Below are 25,478 nucleotides of genomic sequence, written 5' to 3'. Positions count from 1 at the left end.
CGAGGCCGAGCTCGGCCCCGACGCCCCCGCGAGAACCGGCTTCTCGGCAGCCGCTCAGCGGCCAGCCCGCCCCGGGGCGGCCGGGACACCTCACCCGGCTCCTCCGGGCCAGGGCAGGGGCGGACGGGCCGCCGAGCTCCGGCCGCTTCCCCGCCCGCGTCCCCTCCCCCTGGCGGGGCGGGAGCGGGGCCGGGCCGGGCCGGGGGAGGAGGAGCAGCCGGGGCCGGGGCCGGATCGCGGCGGCTCCGCCGGAGCCCCCGAAGTTTGCGCTGCCGGCGGAGGCGGCTCTCGGCCCTCGTCCCGCCGCTTCCGGGGCCCCGCCGGGCGGAGCGGGCCGGGCCGGGACAGGGGGCAGGAGCGGCCGCCGGCAGGGAACCGAGCCGAGCCGCGATGAAGAAGCCGGACGGGAAGGTGGTGCTGCTGGGGGACATGAACGTGGGCAAGACCTCCCTGCTGCACCGCTACATGGAGCGGCGCTTCCAGGAGACGGTCAGCACCGTCGGCGGCGCCTTCTACCTGAAGCAGTGGGGGCCGTACAACATCTCCATCTGGGACACCGCAGGTGAGGGGACCCCGGCACGGGGGCCAGCACGGAGGGGATGGGGGTCCGGCGCCGGGCTCCCGGCCGAGCGGGGCTCCCCGACACCCGCGGGCTGCCCCTCTCCTCCGGCTCCGGTGAAAGCGGCGCTGCCCGCGGCACCCTCCGTGCCTTGGGGCGCGTAGAGCTTTCTTTTCCCTAGTTTTGGCTCGCCCTTAGTGTACGGAGCGGCGGGGCGGGTGACCTCGCTCAGGACGGCTTCGCTTTCCGAAAGCGGCGGGCGGGAGATGGAGACCCGCGGTGCCCCGGAGGCGGCGGCCAGCGCCGGGAGCCCTGCCCCGCTGCTTATCGCCTTGTTCCGAATCTACGGTGAAGTCAGTCGTCTGAATCATAGGGTTTGGCGGTAGGACAGAGTCTGAAAAGAGACACGATTCTGACGGACCACAAGGGGTCTTACAACTGCTTATCTCTGGTATTTTTACTATTGCTTTGCAAAATGTGGATGTACAGGGAAGATTGCGGTGCCTGCTTGCGTTCTTTTACCCGAGTACATGGCTACTGGCTACAAGTTCAGTCAGGAATTAGAGAGGTTACAGCTTCTGTTCATCCCTTCTCGTCGTGTACTGTTTGATATCAGCTGGTGTCAGACGCGGACTTCCAAAGGCGTGCTGCCTGCCAGCCCTTCAGACGTGGCGTTCCCCTTCACCGCAGCTGTAAGAAACTGGTGCGCAAAGAGCATGGGCTGCCGGCAGCTTCTGTCTGGGATAGCAGCAAGGGGCTGTCTGTCCCACTGTTGTGGCAGGCAGCATCTCTAGGATGCAGGACTGAGCTTGGGTTGTGGTTTGGAGGCCTGGGTGGAGGACTTGGGAGAGCACGGACTGGAGAAGTGGTTTGTGATCTTAGTCCTGTGTCTTGCTCTTGATTATTAAATCAGGAAGCTGTCCTTTGTCATGTAAAGGACCAGAGTGTCCTGCAAAATTAAGTCAGTTGATGCTCTTGCCTTTAAGTTGTTCTTTGCAAATATAGTCTTTGTTTTGTGGGGTTTTTGTTGTTGTTTTTTGTTTGTTTGTTTTTGGGTTTTTTGTTTTCATGTTTAGTTGGATTTTTTAAAACTGTTCAGTAGCAGCATTAAGAATGCAGGTTATATGTTCTTGTGAAACTTGTGGAGCTGCAGCATCGTGCAATATTCCATTTTCTTCTTGATGAAATTTGGGAGGGAAGTTCATTTGCTGTGTCACTTCATGTCACAATCTAGTCCAAAATGGCTTTTCCTGTGTCAGGAATTGAGAAGGAGGAAAGGGGGAAATGAAACTGCAGAAAAGTTATACAGAAACACTTATGGGAGGTGTGGTGAGGAGGTGTTTAAGCACTTTTTCTTGCATTTAGTAATCTGTTACTATCATGAAAGCTCTCTACCAGTAGCTCTGTTTTAAATATACTTTCTGTACCATTTGCAGTACTTTTTTTTAAAAATCTACTTCAGTTTTGAAGTTTATTTGTTTTACTATGTAGAGTCCTTGTGGCCAGTTGCTGCTTGTTTCTAGTAAGCCAGACCCCCGTGGATGATTAGCAGTGGGCTTTATTTCAACAGAAAAACCGTCTTCTTGGAGAGATTGTTCCTTGGTAGTTTTCATTGACATATTCCATTTTTTTTTATCATTCATAATAAAATAAGTCCCTTCAAGGCGTGTCTGCTGGTTTTAGAGCCCTTTTTGTCTGTCATTTATTCTTATTGCGGTGTTTTATGCAGTGTTAATTGAGGAATCAGGTTCCAGTTGTATGTGGAATCTGGAAAGCTCCAGAGGTGGAATCTTCATGTGCCAGGTGAAGCACCCAGCTGATATCTGTGTCAGGACAGTGCAAGTGTTCAGAGCTCAGCAATAACTTGCCCAGTGGCCACAATTCCCTCTGCACCCTGGAGCAGGGCCACTGCCAATGCACAGCTCTGCAGTAGAAGTTCCTGCTGCTCAGCAGCTCTTCTGGAGCAGAATTGCTGAAGCTCTGTTTGCGGAGCAACAGTTGAAAAGTGTTGCTGTATTGTGCCAGGGTGGCATAACACATCTTCCTCATTCTTCTCTTTTGCTGGAGTTAGCACTGAGCCTGGTTGTCCCTTCTCTTGTGTTTCAGGGGCACACAAGGGCACTTGCACCATCTCCCTGTTGATTTGTGTTCCTGCAGAATGATGGAAGTTGCCAAAACTAGGCTAGACTGTTGGGTGGGGCCTGTGGGTTTTCATTTATTAAGTGCTCTCATTAATCTTGGAATTAATAGAAGCTCCCAGGGCACATATGCACTTTCTGTTGTCCTGCTGAAGAAGTAAGGGACCTTGTTGACACTGTAACTCTGCTATTAAGTCACTAGGGGGTTCAAAAGCCGGTGTTATTTATTTGTTTATTATTTTTATTTTTTGTGGACCTTATGCTTTTGCTGGCCTCAGTGTGTCTAGAGACCTTGGTTTGTGCCTCTTATCTCTCTACAGTCTCACTGTCTTATCTCTACCAGGTGAGTACCAAATAAGCTTGGAATGTGTAGTAAGGAGGAGTTTAAAATTTAGATTTTTTTTGTCTGTTTATTAACCTGATGTTGCTAACTACTGAATTCTTGTGAAGTAGTTATAGGGTCATCAATTACTGATACATTGTTTTCTTTAATTACATATGTGTAGATATATAGAGAAATCCAGCAACAATCATCCAAGAGATCTGAAATTTTTTAGCACAGCAATGACAAGAAAATGGATCAAAGTTTGCACCTGTCCCACCTACCTAAATACTGAGTGCCAGCTCAGGATGTCTGTCTCAATACCTCAATAGCACTTTATACAATGTATGATGTAGAAATAGGGAAGATTTGGCCTAGAAAAATTAGAGTATGCATGGTAGTAGCTACTGTACTAGTTCAATACATAATTAAACAAGGTAAATTGGGATACATCTTATTTTTAAATTTTCTCCATTCATATTGTATTTAGTATGTGAATATATGTTTATTTTTGTTGTTGCTTATGAGCATTATTTTTGGGACTGATCTCCATAGAAGTCCCCTATGTTTTATTTGCAGTTCAGATTGTATGGTTGGTTGTTTTTCTGGTATGTGGTAGGCATTTGGCTGTAACAATGCAAGCTTCAATACAATGAAGCTTCATTCTTGTAATACAAAGTGATGTTTGTGCACACTTAGACTTTAGTGATTGATGAGAATATCTGCAGTAGTGGTGATGGATCAAAAGTTACGTATGCATGGATACTAGTACAAGTGTAATTGCTGATTTTCTGAGGTATTTAAAATGTGTGTCATTTTCACTAATCACTCTGTTGATTTTGTGTTACTTCCTGCTCTGAATTTAGAAAAATCTCATTTTCCTAGGAAGAACTAAATTTGCTTACCGCAGTGCTTAAAATGTGCATTTCTGTGTTAACGTTAATGAAATCAGTGTGCATGCCTGACCTGTTCTACCAAGTTAGATTTGAAGTGTAAATCAGTTATTCTAGGGAGGAGTCTTAGCTGTACATTCACACCTCTCCTTATCTTGGAAAAATCAGCTGCTTAGTCTAGTCTAAATCTTTCATGTTCTTATCCACAAGCCCTGTAAAATGGGTGTGCAGAAGTTGTCAGACTTGATTGTTTTTTTATGTAAATGCTCATGACAAATAGTTCAACAGCTCCTGTTTTCCAATTTGATCATTATGAGAGAAGTTATTTGGAAGTTGCATTCAAGTCAAGGAAACAAATAAGCCACAGATGGAGGAATAGTTGGGAGAAGAATCATATGTTTGCCGTGTTCCAAAGCTCTCCTTTTTCTAGCCATCTGCTTTTGGTTGTTTCTCCATTGTCAGAGGCTTGGATAGACAGTCTTGTGTATGAGCCAGCATGGCTGCTGTTGTGTTTGTGGTTGGTGCATAGAATTGTTTACTTCTTATATTCTGATGCAACAAATTACATTTGTTGTTTTCTCTTTGGATCAGTTAATTCAAAGGTACTTAAAAAAAAAAAAGCCAACCATAAACTGTACAAAAAGAACTAACTGTGCACTTTTAGCATATTTTGAAGAGCTAGTTTGCTGGATACAGGCCTGTCTTTAAAACATTCGAGTACATGCTTTGAGACCTTTGTACTAGTTTTTTTAAGTAGTATTTTTCTGCAACAAGGAAAGTAAGCAACAACATCAGTGAGAAGACCTTCCTCCTCACACAAAAGGATTGAGGGTTGGACACTCAGGATGTCAAAGCTATATATATATATTTCTCTGTGTGTATATACACATGTGTATATATAAATATATTTCCTATGCAGTGCTGACAGCAGCTGTGGAGTACACTAAAGCTTCCTGCTGGGTGCTGATGGCATGTAGCTCAGAGCTAGCATGTAATCTTTGTCTGGCAGCACAAAACCTCCTGAAGTTTTGAGGGTCTTGGTCCTATTCCACCATTAAACCTGGAATGATAACGTGTGGTGGCTACAGCTAATGATACTGTTGGAGTGTTCAGGCATGTTTTCTGATGCCTTGGTGTTTCAAAAGGTAAAACTTTTCTGTATGTTAGAATTTTCAGTCTCTTTAAGTTGACATTTGTTCATCTGACAGATAAGTGGTTTCTTAACCCCAGCAGCAAGATTTCTTAATTATTAGTGGCCATGTCCCCTGTGTTGCTGGCGTAGTACTAGAGCAGTGAGCTGGTAAATGAATGACCAGTATTTTAGAAAGTTCACATCAGGATCCTCTAATTCTATTTTATAAGGCTGAATTTTGGACTTGCCAGCAGATATTAATGCAGCATTATAATGGGGAAACATGAAGGTTAACTTTATGGAAAGCAAACTTTCTTTTCCTTCTTCTCATCTTGAGCTATCTGTCAACAAGGACTGACTTGATTTTTTTATTCTGTGAATACTCAGCTATAGGTTCATATTTTTGCATCTTCCAGCTGTTTATTTTTACCTGCATATATATATATATTTTTTTAACTTGTCAGAGCTAGTATAGTTAGGGACAAAGGACCTAAACATAGCCTAGAAAAGGCTATTCTGTGCCTTGGGTCAGCTGCAGTGTATCTGCCTAATGAGTGCTTACATCTCTTGTGACTGGTTTGCTGATGTCTGATGTTAATCAGTGCTAGTGAGCACGTGTGAATTGCTCACAGCTTCTGATCTCTGCTGGGGTTTCATAGGCTGCAGTGCAGGCAGCTGCCTGTGCTGAGCTTTCTCGGGCAAGGTGGCAATGTTTAGCTGGTGAGATGTGTTAGATTCCCCCGGTAAAAAGGATTAGGTTCCCCCCTTGCTTAATTAGATTTTGACAGTTTTGTGGTTTTTTTTTTCTTCCCACAAGTTATCTGTGTTGATGAACACTTCCTTGTACACACTGAGTCAAAGAATATCTTGAGCTGAAAGGGACCCATAAAGACCAAGTCCAATTCCCTGCTCCTTGCAGGTTTACTTAGAACTAAACCGTTAAACTGTGTGACCAAGAGGGGCCTCCTTGAACTCTGAAAGGCTTGGTGCTTTTTTGTGGGGAGCCTGTTCATCACTCTCTTAGTGAAGAATGACCAAGAGGGACCTCCTTGAACTCTGAAAGGCTTGGTGCTTTTTTGTGGGGAGCCTGTTCATCACTCTCTTAGTGAAGAATGACCAAGAGGGGCCTCCTTGAACTCTGAAAGGCTTGGTGCTTTTTTGTGGGGAGCCTGTTCATCACTCTCTTAGTGAAGAATCTTTTCCTAATATCCAATCTGAACTTCCCCTGATCCTACACTCCATTTTCTTGGTAAAGGCAGTGACCCAGCGTAGTTCTCAAGGCAAACCTGATATGGGGTGTTGTCGCTATTGGACACGAAATGAGTAGACAGAAGCTTGGTAAGTTTAAAAGAGAAAAAAGAGAAAGTTTTATTCGAACATCTGGTATTTATAGAATTCCAAAGGTGACCATGGATTGGAAGATGGAATTGCCACCTCTCCAACCACATTGGTCAAACCAACAGTCTATCAATTCTCTCCTCCCACAAAGAAGAATGCAAAACAATCATTATTTACTTGAACAGTGTGTGAGAACTCCAGTAGAAATATGTAAACATTATCAGAAGGCTAAAGAAGTTTTACGAGAACTTTAAAACTTTCAAAAGAACTATGAAAGAAAACTTAACACTTTTAAAAATCAGGGCAACAGGTTGTGACTTGGTCCTCAGAGTGTGATATCGGCCCGGGAAGCTGGAACCAAACATTGCCTTGTGTGGTGAACGATATGCAAACTGTCAGTAGGTAGGGCAGAAACATGGTCCTCCATCATATAGCAACAGAACAAAGAAAGAGGAGGATTTAGGTGACACATTTCCTCACAAGTGAACACTGATAGAAGCCACTCTGATATTATTCTGGTTTTGAATTTTGGAAGTAGAGGATGACAGCAGGGAAAAAGAAGCTGCAGATGAGATGGTTGTGTGGGTTAGTTGAAGCCAAAGAGAGCTCTGATGCATGTGTCTTTCTGCACCTGATGGAATTCTGGCAGCAGTTGGGGTTGGGTGTTGCTGAATGTGTAGTGAGGTATCTTTAATTCAGGAGGTTTCTTGTTGGAAGGACATAGGGGATATCACCTCAAAAAGTGTCTTGGGTATCAGGGACCATAAGTGAGGAAGGCTGCTGAGCATGTATCTGTGCTCAACAGGTGAGAACTAAACATAGAGGTAGGAAATTATGGAGAATAAAATGCTTTAAGTTTGTTGCTGGTGAGTCATGGCTTGGGGGCCAGTTACCAGCAAGAGTCTTTGATTTTTAAAACATTTTTATTTCCTTTCTGCCCTTGGGAAAATTATTTTGCAGAATACTATGTTGGCCTCAATTAGTTATTCATGATTGTTGTATGAAAAACAATGATGGCTGAGGACCAGTGCCTCATACACACATAGTGTGGCTTCCTTGAGATTACTGTGTATGGTTATAAGCTATATATTTTCATATCTTGAAAAGGAAACTGTAGGAGTTGAAGCTCGAAGGAACAGAAATTCCTGAAGAGAGTTCACTGTGAGTGAGGTCTGTGTCTAAAGCCTCTGAAGCAGATACAGAGGAAGGAATAAAAAATTTAAGCTATAGACTGTCCCTGGAAACATGGTTTTGTTATTGTGAAACAGTGCACTGTACTGCCTTTTTTTTTTTTTTTTTTTTTTTTTTGCAAGGAATGTTTCCTGAAAAGAGCAGAATATCTTGGGAGATGATTAAAAATATGAAGAAATAATGAACTGCCTGGGGAATGTCCTGGAGGAAGTTCTATTTTCTGTGTCCAGCAATTTAAAATACAATGATACACAAGTCAAGTCAAAGGTAGCAAATTCACTGCAGCTGACAGTGCTTTTGTATGCAAATTAAGTAAAAATATGGAAATACCTTGTCAGAGGGAATAGTGAAAAATACATATCGAAAAGAAACAGAAGACAAAAGTAACACAATTTATTCAGCTATAGCTAACTTATTTTATTGAAAGCAGAATTTTATTTCTAATGTATAATTTTAGTACTGACTTGCAGAGGTAAGTTAATGGGGAAGTTATGACACCTTGTGAGTACTTGATGCAGGCTAAGGTAAATCTGTGTGAACCTCTGTGCTACCTTCTGTGCTCCAGCTCCCACATTAAATCCCCACTTTGCATGTGGTATTTAATAATAGTGTGCAAAGTGACTGAGCTGTTCTAGCCTAAGTGGGAAAGTACTCAACAGTTTGAGTAGGACTCTCCCTGAACAGTCTCAGTGACCTGAGATGTGTGCTTGGCTATAGCTGTCCAGGATCGTGGCTAAAGCTGTCCAGGATTTTGCCAAGGCATTGTGGCTTGACAAATATGAGCAACTTTCAAGAGGACTTGAGTTTGTTCCAGTTCTTGAATTGACTAAATATGCCATTTCTTAATGTCACAGATTCTAGGCTGGAGCAATATGGAAAATCTTAATGAAGAGTTTGTGCCTCTGGCATTGCATTCTTCCGTGGTTACTGAAGGAAGAGTTATATTTTGCAGATGTCTGTCAAAATTGACTCAACGGCTGAAAGATTAGTTTAAATACTGTCTGCTTTATACCAATACTGAAAATGTATGAGGGAGAGAGGCATGAACAAGAGAAGTGGTTAGTAAAACAACGTAAATGCAGTGGCAAAGCTGCTGACAAAAATTGCAGATACATGGAAATTCATCTTCCTGGTGGATTGGGAGCTGGTAGGAGAGACTGCAGAAAATGAGGGTGTCCAAGAACTGGATTATTGGCTTCAGTTAAACTGGTATCCTAGAGGGTATATGCAAAGGCATAGGTGTTCTGGGCCTGAAAACAAGTTACTAATGCCCTGTTGCATTCTTCAGTTTGACTTTGTGAAACGTATACCTGAGCTGTCTAAGAAACAACAGCTCTTTCAGTTTGAGTGTGAAGGGGAAAACCCAGGGATGGGACAGGAAATGTTTTTCCCAGTAGTTCTCTGTCTAGCTGAGTAAATAGTGTGGCACAAAACAGCAGAATGCTTCATAAGCTGTAATGTAGAGATGAGAGTATACAAAGTAACACATGTTGACTCAATTACAAATAGGTATTTAAAATTACTATTGTATGTCCAGATGCCTGAACTTAGGCAGTCAAGGTTGTGGTGTCTTTTCTGTTGACTATGCAATTAAGGGTACAGTGAATACTTAAAATACAAGTGTGGGGCAGGTAACTGGCTGCTAGTTGTTTTACAATTACTACTTCAAGTGATCATGTATGGTGAGTACATTTCTAGTTTCACCTCAGTACATGCACATTATGGTGACACAAATATCAAAACCAGGGAAACTCACAGTAAGCAGCTTCACAGTGCCTTGGCTGAGCTTCTCCTGATACTCTATGGGCTACTTTGTCTCTTTACTTCACTTATCTACATGAATTACACTTATATCTACATTGTTTGCTTCACTGCAATTGCTGTTCTCGTGCTGAAGCCACTTGCCATGTGAGCTTCCAAGTGGCAGTGTTTTACTGCCTGAACCGAAGGTACACATAGTAATCCCTCATCTCAGTCACATTTTGCTATTGCAAAATATCCAAACAAATAACCTTTGTTTGGGTCTCCAACTAGAAAGTCGCCGAGTCTGTGGTGGATACATTTGGAGCCATTAAAAACTGTGGAATAGAAAGAATTATTTTCTTTACCAAGTCTGAATGATTTCCTGTCTTTCAGGGAAGCACTGGGTACAACATCCAGGGGGTTGATCAAAAGGCATCAAAACTGTGATAAATTAATTTTCCTCTGCTTGATTAACAGTAATTTCATATTCAGTACCTGAAGATATGCCTAGGAAATGAGATTTCAGGTTGGTGATTAAACTTAACTAATGCAAGTGTGTTGCAGAGAGCAGAGGTGGTCAAAGGAAGTGAGTGGGTTTTTGCTCTTAATTTGAATTCTTTACATAGGTAATTTGCTATCCTACATCACAGGAGAGTCAGGATAGCTTCCTTTAGGGCAACAACCTCAGTAAACATACAAGATTTCCATACCTACCTGGGTGTGGAAAGAAACAAATCTAGGAGAGTGCTTATTAACATGGTTTTCAAAGGGAGATATCAGCTGTGTTTGTGAATTTTCTAGTATATCTTTCCATCTCTTAAGAAGTAGATGAGAATGGAAGTTGGCTTTGCATGGGCCATCAAGAAATCATTCATGGACGATCTCTGCAGAGAGCCTAAAGACCTGTGTGAGCATTTGGCATAGCTACTTCTCCCTGTTCCCTCAGCCTTTCTTTTTGATACAATTACATATTTCTATACTCTGTTACATAATTTAATATTCCTAAATACTGCTTTTGTACTTTAGGAGATCCTTGCAAAATACAGAGAAAAGGTGTTGTCCAACCATGCAACCACTTTTACATACTTAGTTTAAAAATAATGGTCCTCAGTACAGTTGAAATAAAAGTAAAATTTTTGATTTACATTCTGCAGCTGATGGCTACTTACGAGTTTTTAGTCATATATAATATTCAACCATATATATGTAAATATGTGATTTTTTTTTTTGTGAAAGGCCTCAAAAATTCAGTTTCTCTTCTTCATAGTTGGATCTGTGATCTGGGCATATAAATCTGTTGTTCTTTTCTTAATTGTTGAAGGTAGAAATAACTATCTTGTTAATATTATAAAGGTTTTTTTAATTTATATTCCACCTATCATTTGCTCTCAAAATTTTTGTGCATTCAGAAAAGGGAGAAATTACCAGAATCTGTAGTGGCTTATAGGTACAAAAATAAATGAAAGAAAAAGATGTGTGTAGTTGAGTCAGCATCTTCCAAGCCTCATAAAAGGGATCATCAAATCTTGTGGTTTGCTGCAAGTGAGAATTGGGTGTTTTAAACAAAACAAAAAATTCCCACTGCTATAATGAGTGAATTTATTTTAATTTTGTTCCCTTCCTGATACAGGCTGTTGCTTTTTAAAAAACTAAATCTCCAATTTTGTGAAACTAAAAATGTCTCAAACTGCTTAGCTCCTCCAACCCCTACCAGTATGATACCTTCTTATTTTCATGAGACTGCAAAACTGCCTTTAGGACATGAGCTTTCCCTCCTGCAGCAGATAGCTGTATGTATGACATTTGTATTGTTTCCCTTATCTCCCTTCCTGTTCTAGTGTTTTGTGCCCTTTCAACGTTGTCCTGTTTGACTTCTTTTTTCACTTCAAGTCTTGGAACCACAATGGAAGTGGAATAGTTGTCTTCTCTTTGAGTGGCAGAACACTTTGGAACTCAGAGATACTGCCCTAATTATGGAAGAAAAGGATGCAGTGCAAGCAAATCAGTGAGCAGTTCCATTTCTGTAAGTAGCTTCCCCTCTTGGCAGGAGGGTTGAATGGGCAGACACTGGACAGTGGTAGCATTGCTCTTTGTAGCTTATTTTGTTTAGAAGGTTCAGAACTGAGTTGTTTTAAGATTTTTAGCACTACTCCGGGTTGGAGAACAATAATAAGATGAGTTTATGTACCATGCCTCTTGTCTGATTACAGTTTCTTTAATTCTCAGATTAATGCTCCTAAACTGTGGATATTACATATGCTCTTAAGTGTGTAGGCAGACAAACTGGAAGGAGAATTAGAAGGGAGAAGTAGTGCCAGAAATGTAAAGGCCATTTGTTTATCTTAGTTAGTATAAGCTCTGAAAACACAAGTCACGCATCCTGTGATAAAATTATCTTAATGTTTTGAACAATAAATATATTCCCACAAAACCCAGGTAGCAGCACTGTCTGGCACAGTTTCCCACTTCTGATACTTGCTGAAGGCAGCCCACTGGATAACCAGAACTACCTCCTGCTTTTGACAAATAGTAACTATTTAGAAGCACCCAGTGAAGAAGATTTCAACTGAATAGAAACTGATGGTAGCTGGTAAGTAAGAGAAGCAGTTATAATTTTCTTCAAGGTTAATTATGCACAAATTCATGACTTGTGTTCTTAGTTGAGGACCTGCCTATAAATAAATGAAAATGTTGAAACAAATAATAATGAGTGAGCCTAATTTTATGTCCCATGTTATTAATATGAGTTTCTCTTAAAAAAAAAAAGTAGACTTCTGAATTCAGTTTGCGAGATCCATGTGCTTTATTTTTACACATTTAGCAAAGTTTAAATGTTTTTCAAATTGCTGGTGAAGGGTAGTTTGGAGTTAAACTCAGTGTTACAAATCAGGAGCTAACATGTAGTTATTTACTGTGCCTCAGTTCCATTTCACCAAAGATGATTTAACCTTAAATAAGAGACACTTGCCAAGTAACTGCAGGGCAGACCAGCTGTGGGTATCTGCTATTGATCTGACAACCAGAGCTTCCTGAATCATTTCAGACAACTGTGTTTTTTGTTATGTGTGCAAGAGTCACTCCTCACTTTGGAAACATGTGACACAGAAGGTCACTTGTTACAAAACAGCCTGCCAGCTCTCAAATGTGTTTTTGTGTAACCTGGACTCTGTTTTTTGGAATGTGAATGTTGTGATTCGTAGATGCCTTTCCTTCACCCTCGTCACCTAGTAATGATCAGTGATGAATACCAGCATTTAGCTGCTGTCTTACACTAACTTCAGTTTTGTAAAAGCTAGGCCTCTAGAAGAGCTTCCAGTTCTCTTCTTTCTGTCCTCTACTCCTAATCAACCTGGAAACATACTAGTAGGATAAAAGATTTGGGGAAGTGGTGCTCGAGGGGCTGCCTACATATGAGCCTAGTAATTAACTTTATCTTCAAAAGGAAGTGTGGCAAATATACTTGAGTCCCACTCTATACTGCAGTGTCCCATGCGTGTACTGAACAAAGCTGTGCTGCAGCTGGAAGAAGAAGATGGTCTCCGGCTGTGTGGTAGGGTTGGAAGGTGCATTCCCATGGATATGTGACCTTCCAGACTGATTACTAAAGGCTGAAAAACTCTTGCTTCTGGTGGCCTGATGCTGTGGTAGGAGCAGCCTGTAGATCCCTGAAACTGTCTAAATATGGAACTTCTTGCAGGTTTCTAAAAGCCTCTGGCTGATGTCCCGGGATGGCCCTGAAGTAGCGCACTGAGGGGTAGGGCTGGGTTCCGTTGGCCTGTCGTTGCTGCTAGTGCTTTTGAAGTGTTAATGGCAGGAATTATCATGAAAGTGGGGCTGATGGAAAATAGGCACTGCCATAGCTAATGCTCTTGTAAATGAATCTAGAATGGTTTGGGTTGGAAAAAATTTTAAAAATCATCTAGTTCCAACCCCCCTGTCATGGGCAGGGTTACCACCCACTTGATCAGCTTACTCAGGGCCCCATCCAACCTGTTCTTGAACACTTCCAGGGATGGAGCCCCTACAGCCTCTGTGGGTAACAAGCTCTGAAGCTCTCCTGTGGGTCTGTGGAAGAAAGCTAATTTACTGTGTTACCATGTGTGACTCCCATTGGGTGGATGTGCACAAAAGAGTTTACAGCTGCTTCTGGATGGTTCGACTTCCTATTCATGGGGAGAAGGGACATAAGTGACAGCCAGGAGGCAGAAATACATATAATGTGTTTGGCGTTAAAGCGATAATATGGAAAAAGAAGAATGTTTCTGAAAGAGTTGACCATTAAATTTTATGTATGGTTGGATGCAAAATTTATTAATCCAAAGAGGGTCTGCAATGGGTAATAATAAACTTTTTGTCATCTCAAAAATGTCAATTCCCTAATTAAGATATTTATTAAGTTTATGGTGTTTCCTCACTCCAGAAATGTTCAATTGTACTGATTTTCTTGGTATGTATGTAGTTAACCCTTCTGCAAAAAATCCTATGGGGAATTTTGATTTTAAAAAAAGAGGTAATGAGCTAAGACTATAACGAAGTATCTAATGAGGAAGTTAAAAAACCTAACTCAGCTTAAAACAGGGAGAAAGAATGAAGAAAAACAGGAAGAATTTATTGTCTGTGAGGTAGTGGGCAGGCTGAGAGCTGGCAGGAATGCTGATGTGTGGTAGAATTTCAGAGTGCTCATTGAGATACATTTAGGAGGGCAATCTTAACTAAGCTCCAAGCACCCTCTTGCTTTCTCTGCCGAACAGGGATGGGGGAGAGAACTGGGGGAGTAAAAGTCAGAAAAGTTGTGGACAGTAAAGGACAGTTTAGCAGGTAAAGCAAAAGTTGCATGCACATGCAAAGCAAAAGAAGGAATCCATTCCTCAGTTCTCATCGGTAGGCAGTTGTTCAGCCATCTCCAGGGAAGCTGGGCCCCATCATGTTGACTTGGGAATACAAGCACCATCACTCTGAACATCCCCCACTTCCTACTCCTTTCCCCCAGCTTTATCTGCTAAGCATGACACCATATGGTGTGGGATATTATTCTAGTTAGTTGGGCCCAGCTGTCCTGGCTGCATCCCAGTTTCTTGTGCATCCCCAGCCCCCTCACTGTTTGGGTGATGTTACAGAATTAAATAGGTTGGACAAGATCACTGAGATCAAGTCCAGCCTTTGAACATCACCATGTTAATTAGACCATGGCACTCAGTGCCATGTCCAATTTTTCCTAAAACACCTCCAGGGACAGCCCATTCCAATGTCTAATCATCCTTTCTGTGAAGAGATTATTCCTTAATGTCCAACCTAAATCTCCCCTGGTGCAGCTTAAGTCTGTCCTCTTGTCCTGTTGCTGGTTACCCAGGAGAAGAGGCTGACCCCCACCTGGCTACACCCTCCTTTCAGGTGATTGTAGAGGGTAATAAGGTCCCTGCTGAGCCTTCTGTTCTCCAGGCTAAACAGCCCCAGCTCCCTCAGCCTCTCCTCATGGGACATGCACTGTTGACCAGCATTCCCAGGTCCTTTTCTGCTGGGCCACTTTCCAGCCACTCTGCCCCCAGCCTGTACTGCTCCCTGGCGTTGTTGCTGCCAATTACAGGACCCGGCCCTTGGTCTTGTTGAACCTCATGCCACTGGTCTCACCCCATTGATCCAGCATGTCCAGGTCCCTCTGCCAAACCTTCCCACCCTCCAGCAGATTGAACCAACACGCTCTTGTCTGTGGACTTGCTGGAGGTAGATTCAATCTCCTCGTCCAGATAATTCAAAAAGATATTAAACAGGACTGGGCCCAGTGCCGATCCCTGGGGCATACCATTGGTGGCCAGATGCCAGGTGGATGCAGCACCATGTCCTGGGCCCAGCCATCCAGCTGGTCCTTAACCCATCGGAGAGTGCTCCTTTCCAAGACGTGGGCTGCCAGCTTTTGGAGTGTGCCACGGGAGGCAGTGTCAAAGGCTTTGTTAAAGTCCAGGTAGGCTACATCATCTTTCAGCACACAGGGATGGTCTGCTTGTGCAAGATTTCTTTTTTAAGGTACTTATTCGTTAAAGTCTGTATTATCTATTAGTTAAAGGTAAAATTTGTATTGAAGTACATGAGAAACAGGAAATTTTCTAATTCTGTGCTGCTCAGTAATAGCTAAAATATCCCTGTGTTATCTATGCAGTTTCCCAAATCAGCAGCACATATCCCAAAACACAGCCCCATACTGGGTGCTGTGAAGAAAATTTACTCTGCCCCAGCCAAACTAGCACTCTAGGCTAATCTGCCAGTTCCTTATTGAGCAATATAAAACCTCCAGTAAGTGTGGAGTGACCTCCTGGCCCCGCAGTGCCAGTCAGACTGGGCTGAAGTACACCTTGCCACGCATTCCTGCCTGAGCTCAAGACCTGTTTCTCAGTGTGAAGAGCAAGCTTCGGGAAGGAGCGTGGGCTTTGACGGTCTCCTTTGAGTGACTCCGAAGTTCAGGACCTGACAGCACCCTCTGCTTGGAAATTGTGTAGGGAAGTGGGCTCATCTGCAGCACCTTCACCCCTGTGGAAAGGAATTGTAAATTAAGGGAAAAGGGATCAGTTTTCAGGTACTGCAAAGAAAGACCAGCTGCTTTTAGAACTCACCCTGTGGAAAATGAATTGTTTTCTGTAGAAGGTACTTTTCTTTGAGGAAATGAATTGGTGTTTCAGCAGGTGTTAAAGCTGAGAAGCTTTGCCCACAGGCCAGAAACGAGTGTCTTGCCTAGGTCAGGTTGTTGTACAGCCCTGTCCTGTAACTGGCCTCTGTTACTCACTGCTGAGCAGGATTTGACTGTCAAGCTCTGCTGCCGCAGTTAAGTGTTCAGTGATACTGCTTCCTGCAGAACTCTTCCAAAATTAATCCAAGGTTTCTTTTTCCCCCTCCCCTTATGATTTCTTTCCAATCATATTTTCCTTAAGGAAAGCTGCCAAATGACCACTTCTTTCTAAGCAGCAGTTTCAACTTTTCTTTTAGACACATAGTTTCAGAAGAATTTTACATCAATGATTTTTTTTACTTACTTGGATGTAAATTTCTAGTTTCATTCTTGCATTCCTGCTCTCATTTCAGTAAAGGCATATAGGAACTTCTTGAATTTAACTTAATGAGCTTAATTTAGCACCCTGCTACATTTTCAGTAGACATGGTGTTGATACTAGATTTCAGCTGGAGTTCTGGTGGAGCATTTTCTTGTAGATAGGATGGTAGTGTCCCATCAATCTGTTTGGCCCTTATTTCTTTTGCCACATATCAGTGTTTAGATAAAACATTTCCCTTCACAGCTGTGAGATTTCAGAGAGGAACATTTTTTGTGTAATTTTCCAGTTTGTGTTGAAGGTGCACCTTGTGGTACGCTTGCTTGTCTGGCAGGTCTAAGATTCGTTCTGTTCATCTTTTACAAGGCCCTACTCTTCCAGGCAGCTGAAAATACATGAAGTGCTTGAATCTTCTGGGGTTGTCTCCGTTTTGAAGAAATGAACACAGTACATCAAGAGAGCTAAATAAAAGGAATAGTTTGAAAAAAGTAAATCCAGCCAGCTACATGTAAGTTATTCAGGATTGAATCAGTGGAATCTTTAGCTACAAATAGGGGTATTTTTTTATGTGGGTCTAGCCAAAGTTTTTGTTGGCAAAAACATGCTATGTAGTGTGGTTAGGAGCTTTTCTTTGTGTCTCTGTGTAATGCTTTGTATTGCTAGACATAATATGGTGAAGTTTAAAACTTTGGATAGAAAGCATATTTGTGTTTTTATGAAATGTGATAGCTTTGGATGGGAAGCATACTGTTTCTATGGGAACATCTATTTTGAAATTAAAATTATTGTGAGTTCAGAAGCTCAGTCTTAATTTCATTATTAGAATGGTAAGTTCTGTTTTATTCTTGGAAGCAACAAAAATAATTTTGCATTTACATAGCAGAATAGATTCCTGGTATTCTTTTGTTCTAGAAAAGCTGAAACTATTGGGCAAAACCTTGTAGATAATAGGAATTTTCTCTGATACTACTTCTCCTTTATATAGATATTGTGCAGCTGAAGGCATTGCATTATAGAAACCCTAAATATGCCTTTAGTCCAAAGGCACTGAGTTCATAAGTCTCTTTATAAAAAGACAATTGCAGCTAGAAATATACAGACTAAACAAATGTATAAGGCTGCAAATGAAGAGAGACTAATGTTATGGGGTGCTGGCAACAGGTTAAGCTAGATTCATTTGGCCACAGTATGTTTTGCAAGGTCCATTGAGTTGGTAGTAGATGGCAGACCAAGCTCTTGGTACCTTGTGCTGTCCCAGAACCTATGATCTGTTCTGGAAAGTACAACAAATGTAGGGAGAGATAAAAGTCATCAAGAATTTAGGTAACATTGTGACTTCAGTGAGATTCTTTTTACATTCTTGGTAATAAAATAATATGGAAAGATGGGATAAAGGAGCTACGGGTAGGGTTTTTAGTTCAGAGAAATATGCCAGAAGCAAAGAGTGTGAGTGAAAAAATACTCAGTTCTCTGGCCTAACAAGAAAGAGGTTAAGTCATAGGGGAATACCTTTTAGGAGGAGTGTGGAGTTTTTCTGGGGTTTGGGGAATGTGGTGGTTTTAGTGTGGTGTTTGAGGGAGGGGAGTTTCTTTTTTGAACAGATTACTTTGTAAAGCTGAATGTCTATCAAAACTCAGAATCTGAAAGCTGAACTCCAACAAACTAATTGGTGGGATACTAACTTTCCTTTCTTTAGGTATTTTATAGAATACAAATTCCTCTTAAGTCACAAGACAAGGACTGAGTGAAATTCTATCATCTCTGTTAAGCAGGAGGTAAAATTTGAATGAGGATTGCACTTGGTCTCTGATCATGCTCTGTAAATGTTTTTTTCTCTATGAATTTTTTTTTAATTCTCTCTTTTATTCTCTCCCATGTAAACTCGATCTCCTCTTTTCATTGAGTGTGTCTGACAAGTCTGTCATTGGTAACCAGAAATACAAGCCTTCACTACCAGTTGTGGAATGAAAATGGACAAACTGCTCTTCAGGGCTGGATTAAAAAAGTTTCTGGGAATATTTAAACTAATTAATGATCAAATAATGCAGAATTTGACAAGATGACTGAGGGATGTTTATTATATTTGAGCTGTGGGTAGGAAGGCTTCATCTGTGGTAATCAGTTTTTTTGATACCTCTGGGACTCAGAATGCTCTGCAGGATATAACTGATTGGCACCTGTGCAAGCTGGTAGGCATCTGCTTTTAGTTTAACTGCCTTTAGAAAATTAAGCTTTTACTTAAAAGCAGATTTCTTCATAAACTATCACACTGTTAACTGTCAAAAAGACCAGGAAATTTTTACCCATGTTTCAGTTGTTGGTTCTTTGGAGGTGTGCTGTGAATTAAGGCTGCATGGCTTTCGAGGCATTTCTTCCACACATCAGAAAAAGGTGGTGACTAGCCTTTTATTTTGGAGCTTCTACCAGCACATGCCTAGATTGATAATCTTCTTGGAGAATATAAAATAAAACTAATCTGCAGAAAAAAATTCCCATTATTTTCTCTTTTGCGATTTTTATTAAACAGGGGTTTGTGTGTGCCTTTTTGTGAAGAAAAGCATATTGCAACAACACATATTCTTCAGATAACGCTCAGATGATCCTGTAGATCATTAACCACATCTTGCAGAGTTTGACATGTGATGTGCAGCACACCACGCTGGCATTCTTGCATAACTTCTCAGTGTGTTATTTGTCCTAACAATAAAAGGCCCATTTAAGTGAACTTCTTTGGAAGAATTGTTTTATGTGAATTGTGCCAAAGTATCACTTTTGGAATGTTAATTGAATTGATGTTCTAATAAAAAATAAGTCAGTTAAAACTGCTTGACCTGTTGGTATACTTTAACTTTGACAAAGGAAAGATGTTCTTAGAAAGGTCAAGGGCATAAAGGGGATTTTTCTCCCAACAAATCAGGGCTTTCTTGAGAGGATTGGCCTATAAAAACAGGAAGCACAGCCAAAATAGAATTATGAGCACTTTTTACTGGTGAGAACCATAAAGAGGAGCACATTAATGGTAGTTTGTGCTGCTGTTTATTTCAGCCAGTTAAGATGAGATGGGATCTTGCCACTGCATAAAAATCATAAGGGCAGGCGTCAAGATGGTGGGGCCAGACTTTTCAGTAGTGCCCAGTGAAGGGACAAGAGCAGAAGGTACAAATGAAAACACAGGAAGTGTAATCTAAATATTAGGAAAATCTTCTGTACTTTGAGTGTGATTGAGCACTGGAACAGGCTGTCCAGTAGGTTTTGAATCCTCCTTATCTGGAAATGTTCACAACCTGCCTGGAATTATCTTGTGCAACCTGCTCTAGGCAAGCCTGCTTCAGCAGGGAGGTTGGACATGAGGATTTCCAGAGGTCTCTTCCAACCCCAGCCATCCTGGGATTTGTGTAACTTTCCTTTTGTAAATGCTCTAAACAAACAATAAGCTTGAATCTGTAAAGAAATATAGGCAGCATTAATTTTAGGAAAGTTATTAATCCTTTTTAAGGGAAGACGTCTTCCAAGAAAGTAGGTGAAGTGGGTAGAATTTTAGTGCAAAATCTTCCGCATATTTGGTATTTATTGGTCCTTGCTGAAACATGTCCTTCAAATCTTATTTATGGCATATTAGTTAGCTTTAGTTTAGTTGTTATACATTAGGGGAGAGGAAAGAACTAGGCTAAAAGAAATCTGCATAAAGCTTTTTACATTAAAGGTATTTCTATTCTTGTGTATAAAGTATAGTGGAATTTCCACTTACAGTAAGTAATCACCCCGTTTTTCTTTCAGATGCCTTCTAGTGATTCTTTTTGTTTATAATTATTCTGAATTAATTCCTTTCCCAGAAACACTGATTGTGATGGGGTTTTTTTTATTTGTTTAGCAACACAGTTTGTTCTTTTGGTACTATTAGATAAAGCAGAGGAAGAATGAGCTGCATTTCTTAATGCAGGTGCTGGTGTAGACTAACCTCCTAGGGGGTACTTTGTCTTCTCTTGGCAGAACCTTAATAGCTAATTTAGATGCCCATAAGGATGTTGGCTTTGTTATGTAAAGGAATGGAAATAAAGGATGAGTTTTATTTTTTCCCTTGCATATTGTATTATGGACAGAATCCCTAGTGAAAGGCCTTGATGCTTAATAATGCTATTAATTTCATCCAGCTTTTCCTGAAACCTTCTGTAGATTTTCCTCTTATTCCATGGAGAATATATATTGTAATATCTCTTAAGTATTCCTGTATAAGTTTGCTTCCAAAGAAAAAAGTGTTATGCTCTTTAAAAAAATGTGTTTAAGAATTATCTCTTTCTCACAGCCCTTTACTTTCTTATCTCTATGTATTTTTCCTAGATTTTTATTTCTATAGTAATTTAGATTCACTAGTAACTAGAGTTTACATATAGTTTTGGATGTGTTTTATCCCAGACACTGTTGGATCACTCATGGTAGTTTAGTAGTCTTCTAAAAAAATCTCTCTTTAATATTTTTATTTATGTAGATGGGTACAGCTTAATCTCTCAGGATAAAAGTCATGCTGGGGAACCATAGCTCATAAATATAGGATTATAGTGCCAAGGCATTTCCTGTTTTATTAAAACTTTCTCTGCTTCCACTTAGATGACTGCTTGGATTTTCTTGAGTAACTTTATCCATTGTCCAGGCCAAAATCAGATCTATTAAACTGGATTTTTAATACTGGATAGAATTCTATTCCATAGCCTGCCAGCAGATTGTATAAAATTTCTGAATGTGAATTCAGTGGGGACTAGGTTATAGTGACATAATGTAATGCTACTTCCAGATCAGGAAAATAATGTTACACTCCTCCTCTGTAGCAGCACACTGCAGTCTCGAGATCTGCCTTTTATTCAAATATCATGGAGTTAAATGTATTAGAAAGCATCTTCTGCTTCACTGCTTACAGTTCATGAGGTTTTCTCATCTGTGGCAGTCAGCTCAAATACATCGTTGGTTCCTCTGAATCTGGGACTTGTCTCCATTGGGATATTATGATATTTTTATGGGAAGAGATTTGTAGCACTTGGAACTAATGTCCAGAGTATATTTGCCTTCCTGACCACCAGCCTCCAGGGGAGGAAAAGCAGCTCATGCAGTACATTTCCTTTATCTATCTAAAAGCAGCAGTATAAATACCTAAATGCTGTCAAGCTTGGGTCTTAGCTTTGGATCTAAGCTTGTGAATAACCTCTGTGATAAGGACTCAGTGTGTGTGTATATATTGGTAGGAAGAAGGAATCATGTGCAACATGATGGTGCTTTTACATGTGTTTGTGTTTTAATTCAGAGCAAAAATAAAAATGTTATAAAGACTGAAGTTGTTAATTGTTTCTATTTATATTAAAAGTGTTTTAAAATAACCTCCATTTTCTGAGACCAGACCTAAGGGCGTTTAAGTAATTAATAGAAAATGATTGTGTAGTGTGCAAGTTTTAGTCTTTCTAGTCATTGATTTTGTGTCCAAGGGGCACATTTGTTAGTGGAAGTGTGGTATTTCTAGTACGATAATTAAAGCTGACTGGAGGACAGCTTTTGGTCATGGTTTCTTGTCTTGCTTAAGTGAGAAGAGAATGACTGCTTCTGGTTCGTGTGGGTTGTTTTCTCACACTGAGCTGCTGTTTTGCAGAAGGAGATTTAGAAGACTAAAATAATTCATGTTTGTAGAGTGGGGATGTTTGCAGGGTCTTGGCAATTTCAGACTCCTTCAGAACCCAAAGTATTTGCTCATTAAGAAAAACTGCATAGATTTAAGGGAAGAGATTATTTCTTTCACAAATTTAAATCTTCTTCTATTATGAGATAAAGATTCTTGAGTTAATTCAGAATAAATTGCGTTTAGAAGTGGAGTAAGCATGTCTCAATCATGTATTACTTTGAGCCCACTTTCTTGACTGATTTTGTTGTTTTCTTCTTGGCGAGCTTTATGAAAGAATTTTCCTTTGTTCATTGTTCACTTTACCATGTGGTAGATATTTTCTTCTTCCATGTGTAGCTCTTTCTACTTTAAAACATGCAAGTAAAGCCCTTTGGGTATTAAGATCACTACTCTCCTATGTTTATGTTATATTCTGCTTTGGTCAAGACATACACATCTAATTTTAATAATTTAAATAGAATCTTCTAAAATAAGGCACAGTTCATGCAGTGAATATTGATTCATATCTAAGTAATGAGTACAAACAAAATAAACGTCATCTTGTTTTTTAGCAGAGCTAGACATCTGTTGCATACTGAAGCTTCAACATATGCAAGTGTCTTCTGTAATGCAGCTGAAATTAATTTTATCGTTACTCAACTGTAATTGCTTTTGTGGTTGGTGGTTGTTTTTTTATGGGGAGACGTAGGGGGTGTTGTGTTGGAGTTTTTTGTTTATTTTGATTTGTTGGCTTATTTATTTAGTTTTTCTCAGTCTCAGAGATTATTGTTCCATGGGGAATTTTGTCTTGAAGAAAAACCAAGTGTTGGCATTGTTCTGGCAGATGAGCAAATCATGTATTCTGACAGCTCCTGGATGTGTAGAAATTGGACTCACCAGTCCTTTGTGACTCATGTTTCCACAAATTTCTATTTATGTAATCCTTGTTAATCCTTTGGGATGGAGAGCTTTATTTTTATCCCCAAGTAACCACAGATGTAGTCCAGTTCTTTACAAAGCTCCTGACTTCAAGGGAAATATGATAAAGCCACCTACAAGAAATAAATACCAACCTTGAACAAGGTAATGAAGAACCCTGACTTCATCATTCTCAAAACTTGACAGCCTGACTCATATGTGGGCAGGAGAATTTTCCTGAAACCTTTAGGGACCTTTACTGTTTGTTCTCTGGTAGTCATTACCTATCTTGGTTTATGTGCACAAATAGAAATCTCAGTTCCTAGCAAAATTGTTTCCCCTGATGTCCTTTAAAGGGTCACTACTTTACTGCCTTGTCTGCAAACAGAAAGAAATGTTGTTCCCTTTTCAAAAGGGATCTTTGTCTTCTCTTGTGATCGCGAGGCTGTTCCTGCTGAGGTAACTCAAGAGCATAAGGGGCACCCTTTGAACCTTCATCTACTGCAGCTGAATCCTCAAAGCTCATTTCTTCCTAATACTGATTTTTGTGCTGTGTCATGGGTGTCATACTTTCTCTTTTCTTTCCTCTTCTAGCTATCTCCCTAGGGCACAGTTCCTGTCCCTCTCCATGTACACTCAAGTTCAGATTCCTATAAAGCAGAAAGAGAATCTGAAAGACAAAAGCTAGCTCATACCTTCTCCTTCTGTTAATTCCTCTCTACTGTTCAGATTACAGTACTGTGCAAATCACAGTGAAAATCCTTGGAAGGTGCCTGGTTTATAGACTGAGCACTTCCTGGACAATTCTGCAGTCTTGGGCAATTTTAATGCAATGGTGGCATGCCTCTGTAGCCCACCTTTGTGTACTTTTCCCCACTACATATTTGCCTTAGGAACTGAGTTATGCTGCCATTTGGACTATGATATCAGAGTAGAAACACTACTTTTTTCAGTACCTTATTGAAGACCTTTTTAGCTCTTTAATATTCATTGTGTTTTATTCCCTTCAGACTGAAAGTAACAGCCTGTTTTGCATTCTTGTACATGCTCAACACTGAGATATTTCAAACTCCTTCTTCCAATAGAAGTTTTCTTGAAAGAGTGTGTCTGTGCAAAGTTGTGCCACTTCAGAAGTTGTGGTGAAGGCCTTTGAAGAGGTGGTAGGTAAGGAGCATTCAAATCTGGCTTCTGCTCTCATAAACATCTACAGCAGCTTCATGGGCTACTTTGGATACCACGCTCTGGGCCATGGGCAGCCAGAGAGCTCCAAGAGCAGCATTGAGGTGCTGCTGTTGTCAGTGAATCCCACAGCTGAAAGGGATTGGGATGCTTGGACGGGAGAAAGCATTCACAGGGGCTGCTGCCTTCCAGCTGAAAGGTCAAAGTGCCGTAGGAGGCCTTAAGTTCAAGTCTTAGTACACTTTAAATCTGGCCTTGCTTATTTGTCAAGCCAGCCTCTTGCAAGGTCTGCTTTTCCCTTCTTTCTTTGTTAGGTTCATTACAAGCTTTATGGTCCTGAGGTCCATTTGGCTCAAAACTCTTTGATTTGTTTATGACAGCTATTGTACAACTTTGAAAATGCTCGTTGGTTGTGCTGCCTCTGAGTGTCTGAAGTCGCCAACAGGACTTTGTATACTTGATGGAAGACCTTCTGGAAAGCTAATGGTGCTACAAATAGGGATACAGCTGTAGGGTTGTTGAACTGCTCTAAACAGAATGAAATATAAAGATGAAAAGGAAATGAAAATTAGTTTTTCGTTGCTTGGTTTTCAGAATTTTCCCTGATGTTGTGCTTTTGTGGTTGATTTGGTCGTTCTTGCAATTCCTTTGACTGTAAATTATTTGATAGTTTATTCACACTTCTCTGTTACCTCTATTTTTTTGAAAAGGCAAAATTGTTTAATTGCTGGATTCAGGGCTTACCATTTAGTGTAACTAACTGTATAAAAAATATGTGGTTGGAGTGGGACCAGACGTGTCCAGAGGAAAAAATACTGGCTATAAGATGGGAATGACTGTTCTCATGCAGTAAGTTTTTCATCCTAATGTCTGATACTATTTTGCCTGACACCTTGAGGACAGATATTAGTTTAAGTACTTTGTGTAGTTTGGGTTTTCCCCCCATATTTAGAATTGTTTCAGCTTGTGTCAGAAATGGTCTGTACAAGGAAACTGCTGCAAAAATACATCATGCAGTTTTTTCTGCATGTTGATTGTGCTGTGAGGGTGAGCAGAGGAGACTATCCATAATTCCTTTGACATAATTAGTCCCTTATGCAAGGTAAATTCTTATTGTTTCTTTCCCCCTTTCAACAATGTATTAGTTATAGACATAGTCAGTTTGTAGTTGCCATGTAAAAGTGACATGGTTTATATTATGCTGTGCAAGATTAGATTAGTATACAAATGCCATAAAGCAAGTATTGTTCTACTGCTTGGTTGCTGTAGCAAATGAATCTAGGGGCTGCATTTTATGGCTTAGGCATCTGAAGTGGGAGAAAAGGGGGAGATACATATTCCATTGTGGTTTCCAGACCATAGTATAATCAGGGTTCGGGGGAGAACA

General features: G+C 40.8%; 1 protein-coding gene across 1 annotated transcript in view; it reads left to right on the top strand.

The window, feature by feature from the left end:
- The first annotated feature begins 221 nt into the window (after positions 1-221).
- The window catches only part of RAB20 (RAB20, member RAS oncogene family), a 28,673-nt gene continuing 3,416 nt past the window's right edge, over positions 222-25,478 (top strand). Inside the window, exon 1 of the mRNA XM_068180142.1 lies at positions 222-562. Within this exon, the coding sequence (XP_068036243.1) occupies positions 391-562 (172 nt within the window). The 5' untranslated portion in view covers positions 222-390. The remainder of the gene's footprint in view (positions 563-25,478) is intronic.

This window comes from Anomalospiza imberbis, chromosome 2 (genome assembly GCF_031753505.1).
Source record: "Anomalospiza imberbis isolate Cuckoo-Finch-1a 21T00152 chromosome 2, ASM3175350v1, whole genome shotgun sequence".
NCBI lineage: Eukaryota > Metazoa > Chordata > Aves > Passeriformes > Viduidae > Anomalospiza > Anomalospiza imberbis.
The sequence above is the reverse complement of the archived record's forward strand: the minus strand, read 5'-3'. Positions and strand labels throughout refer to the sequence as shown.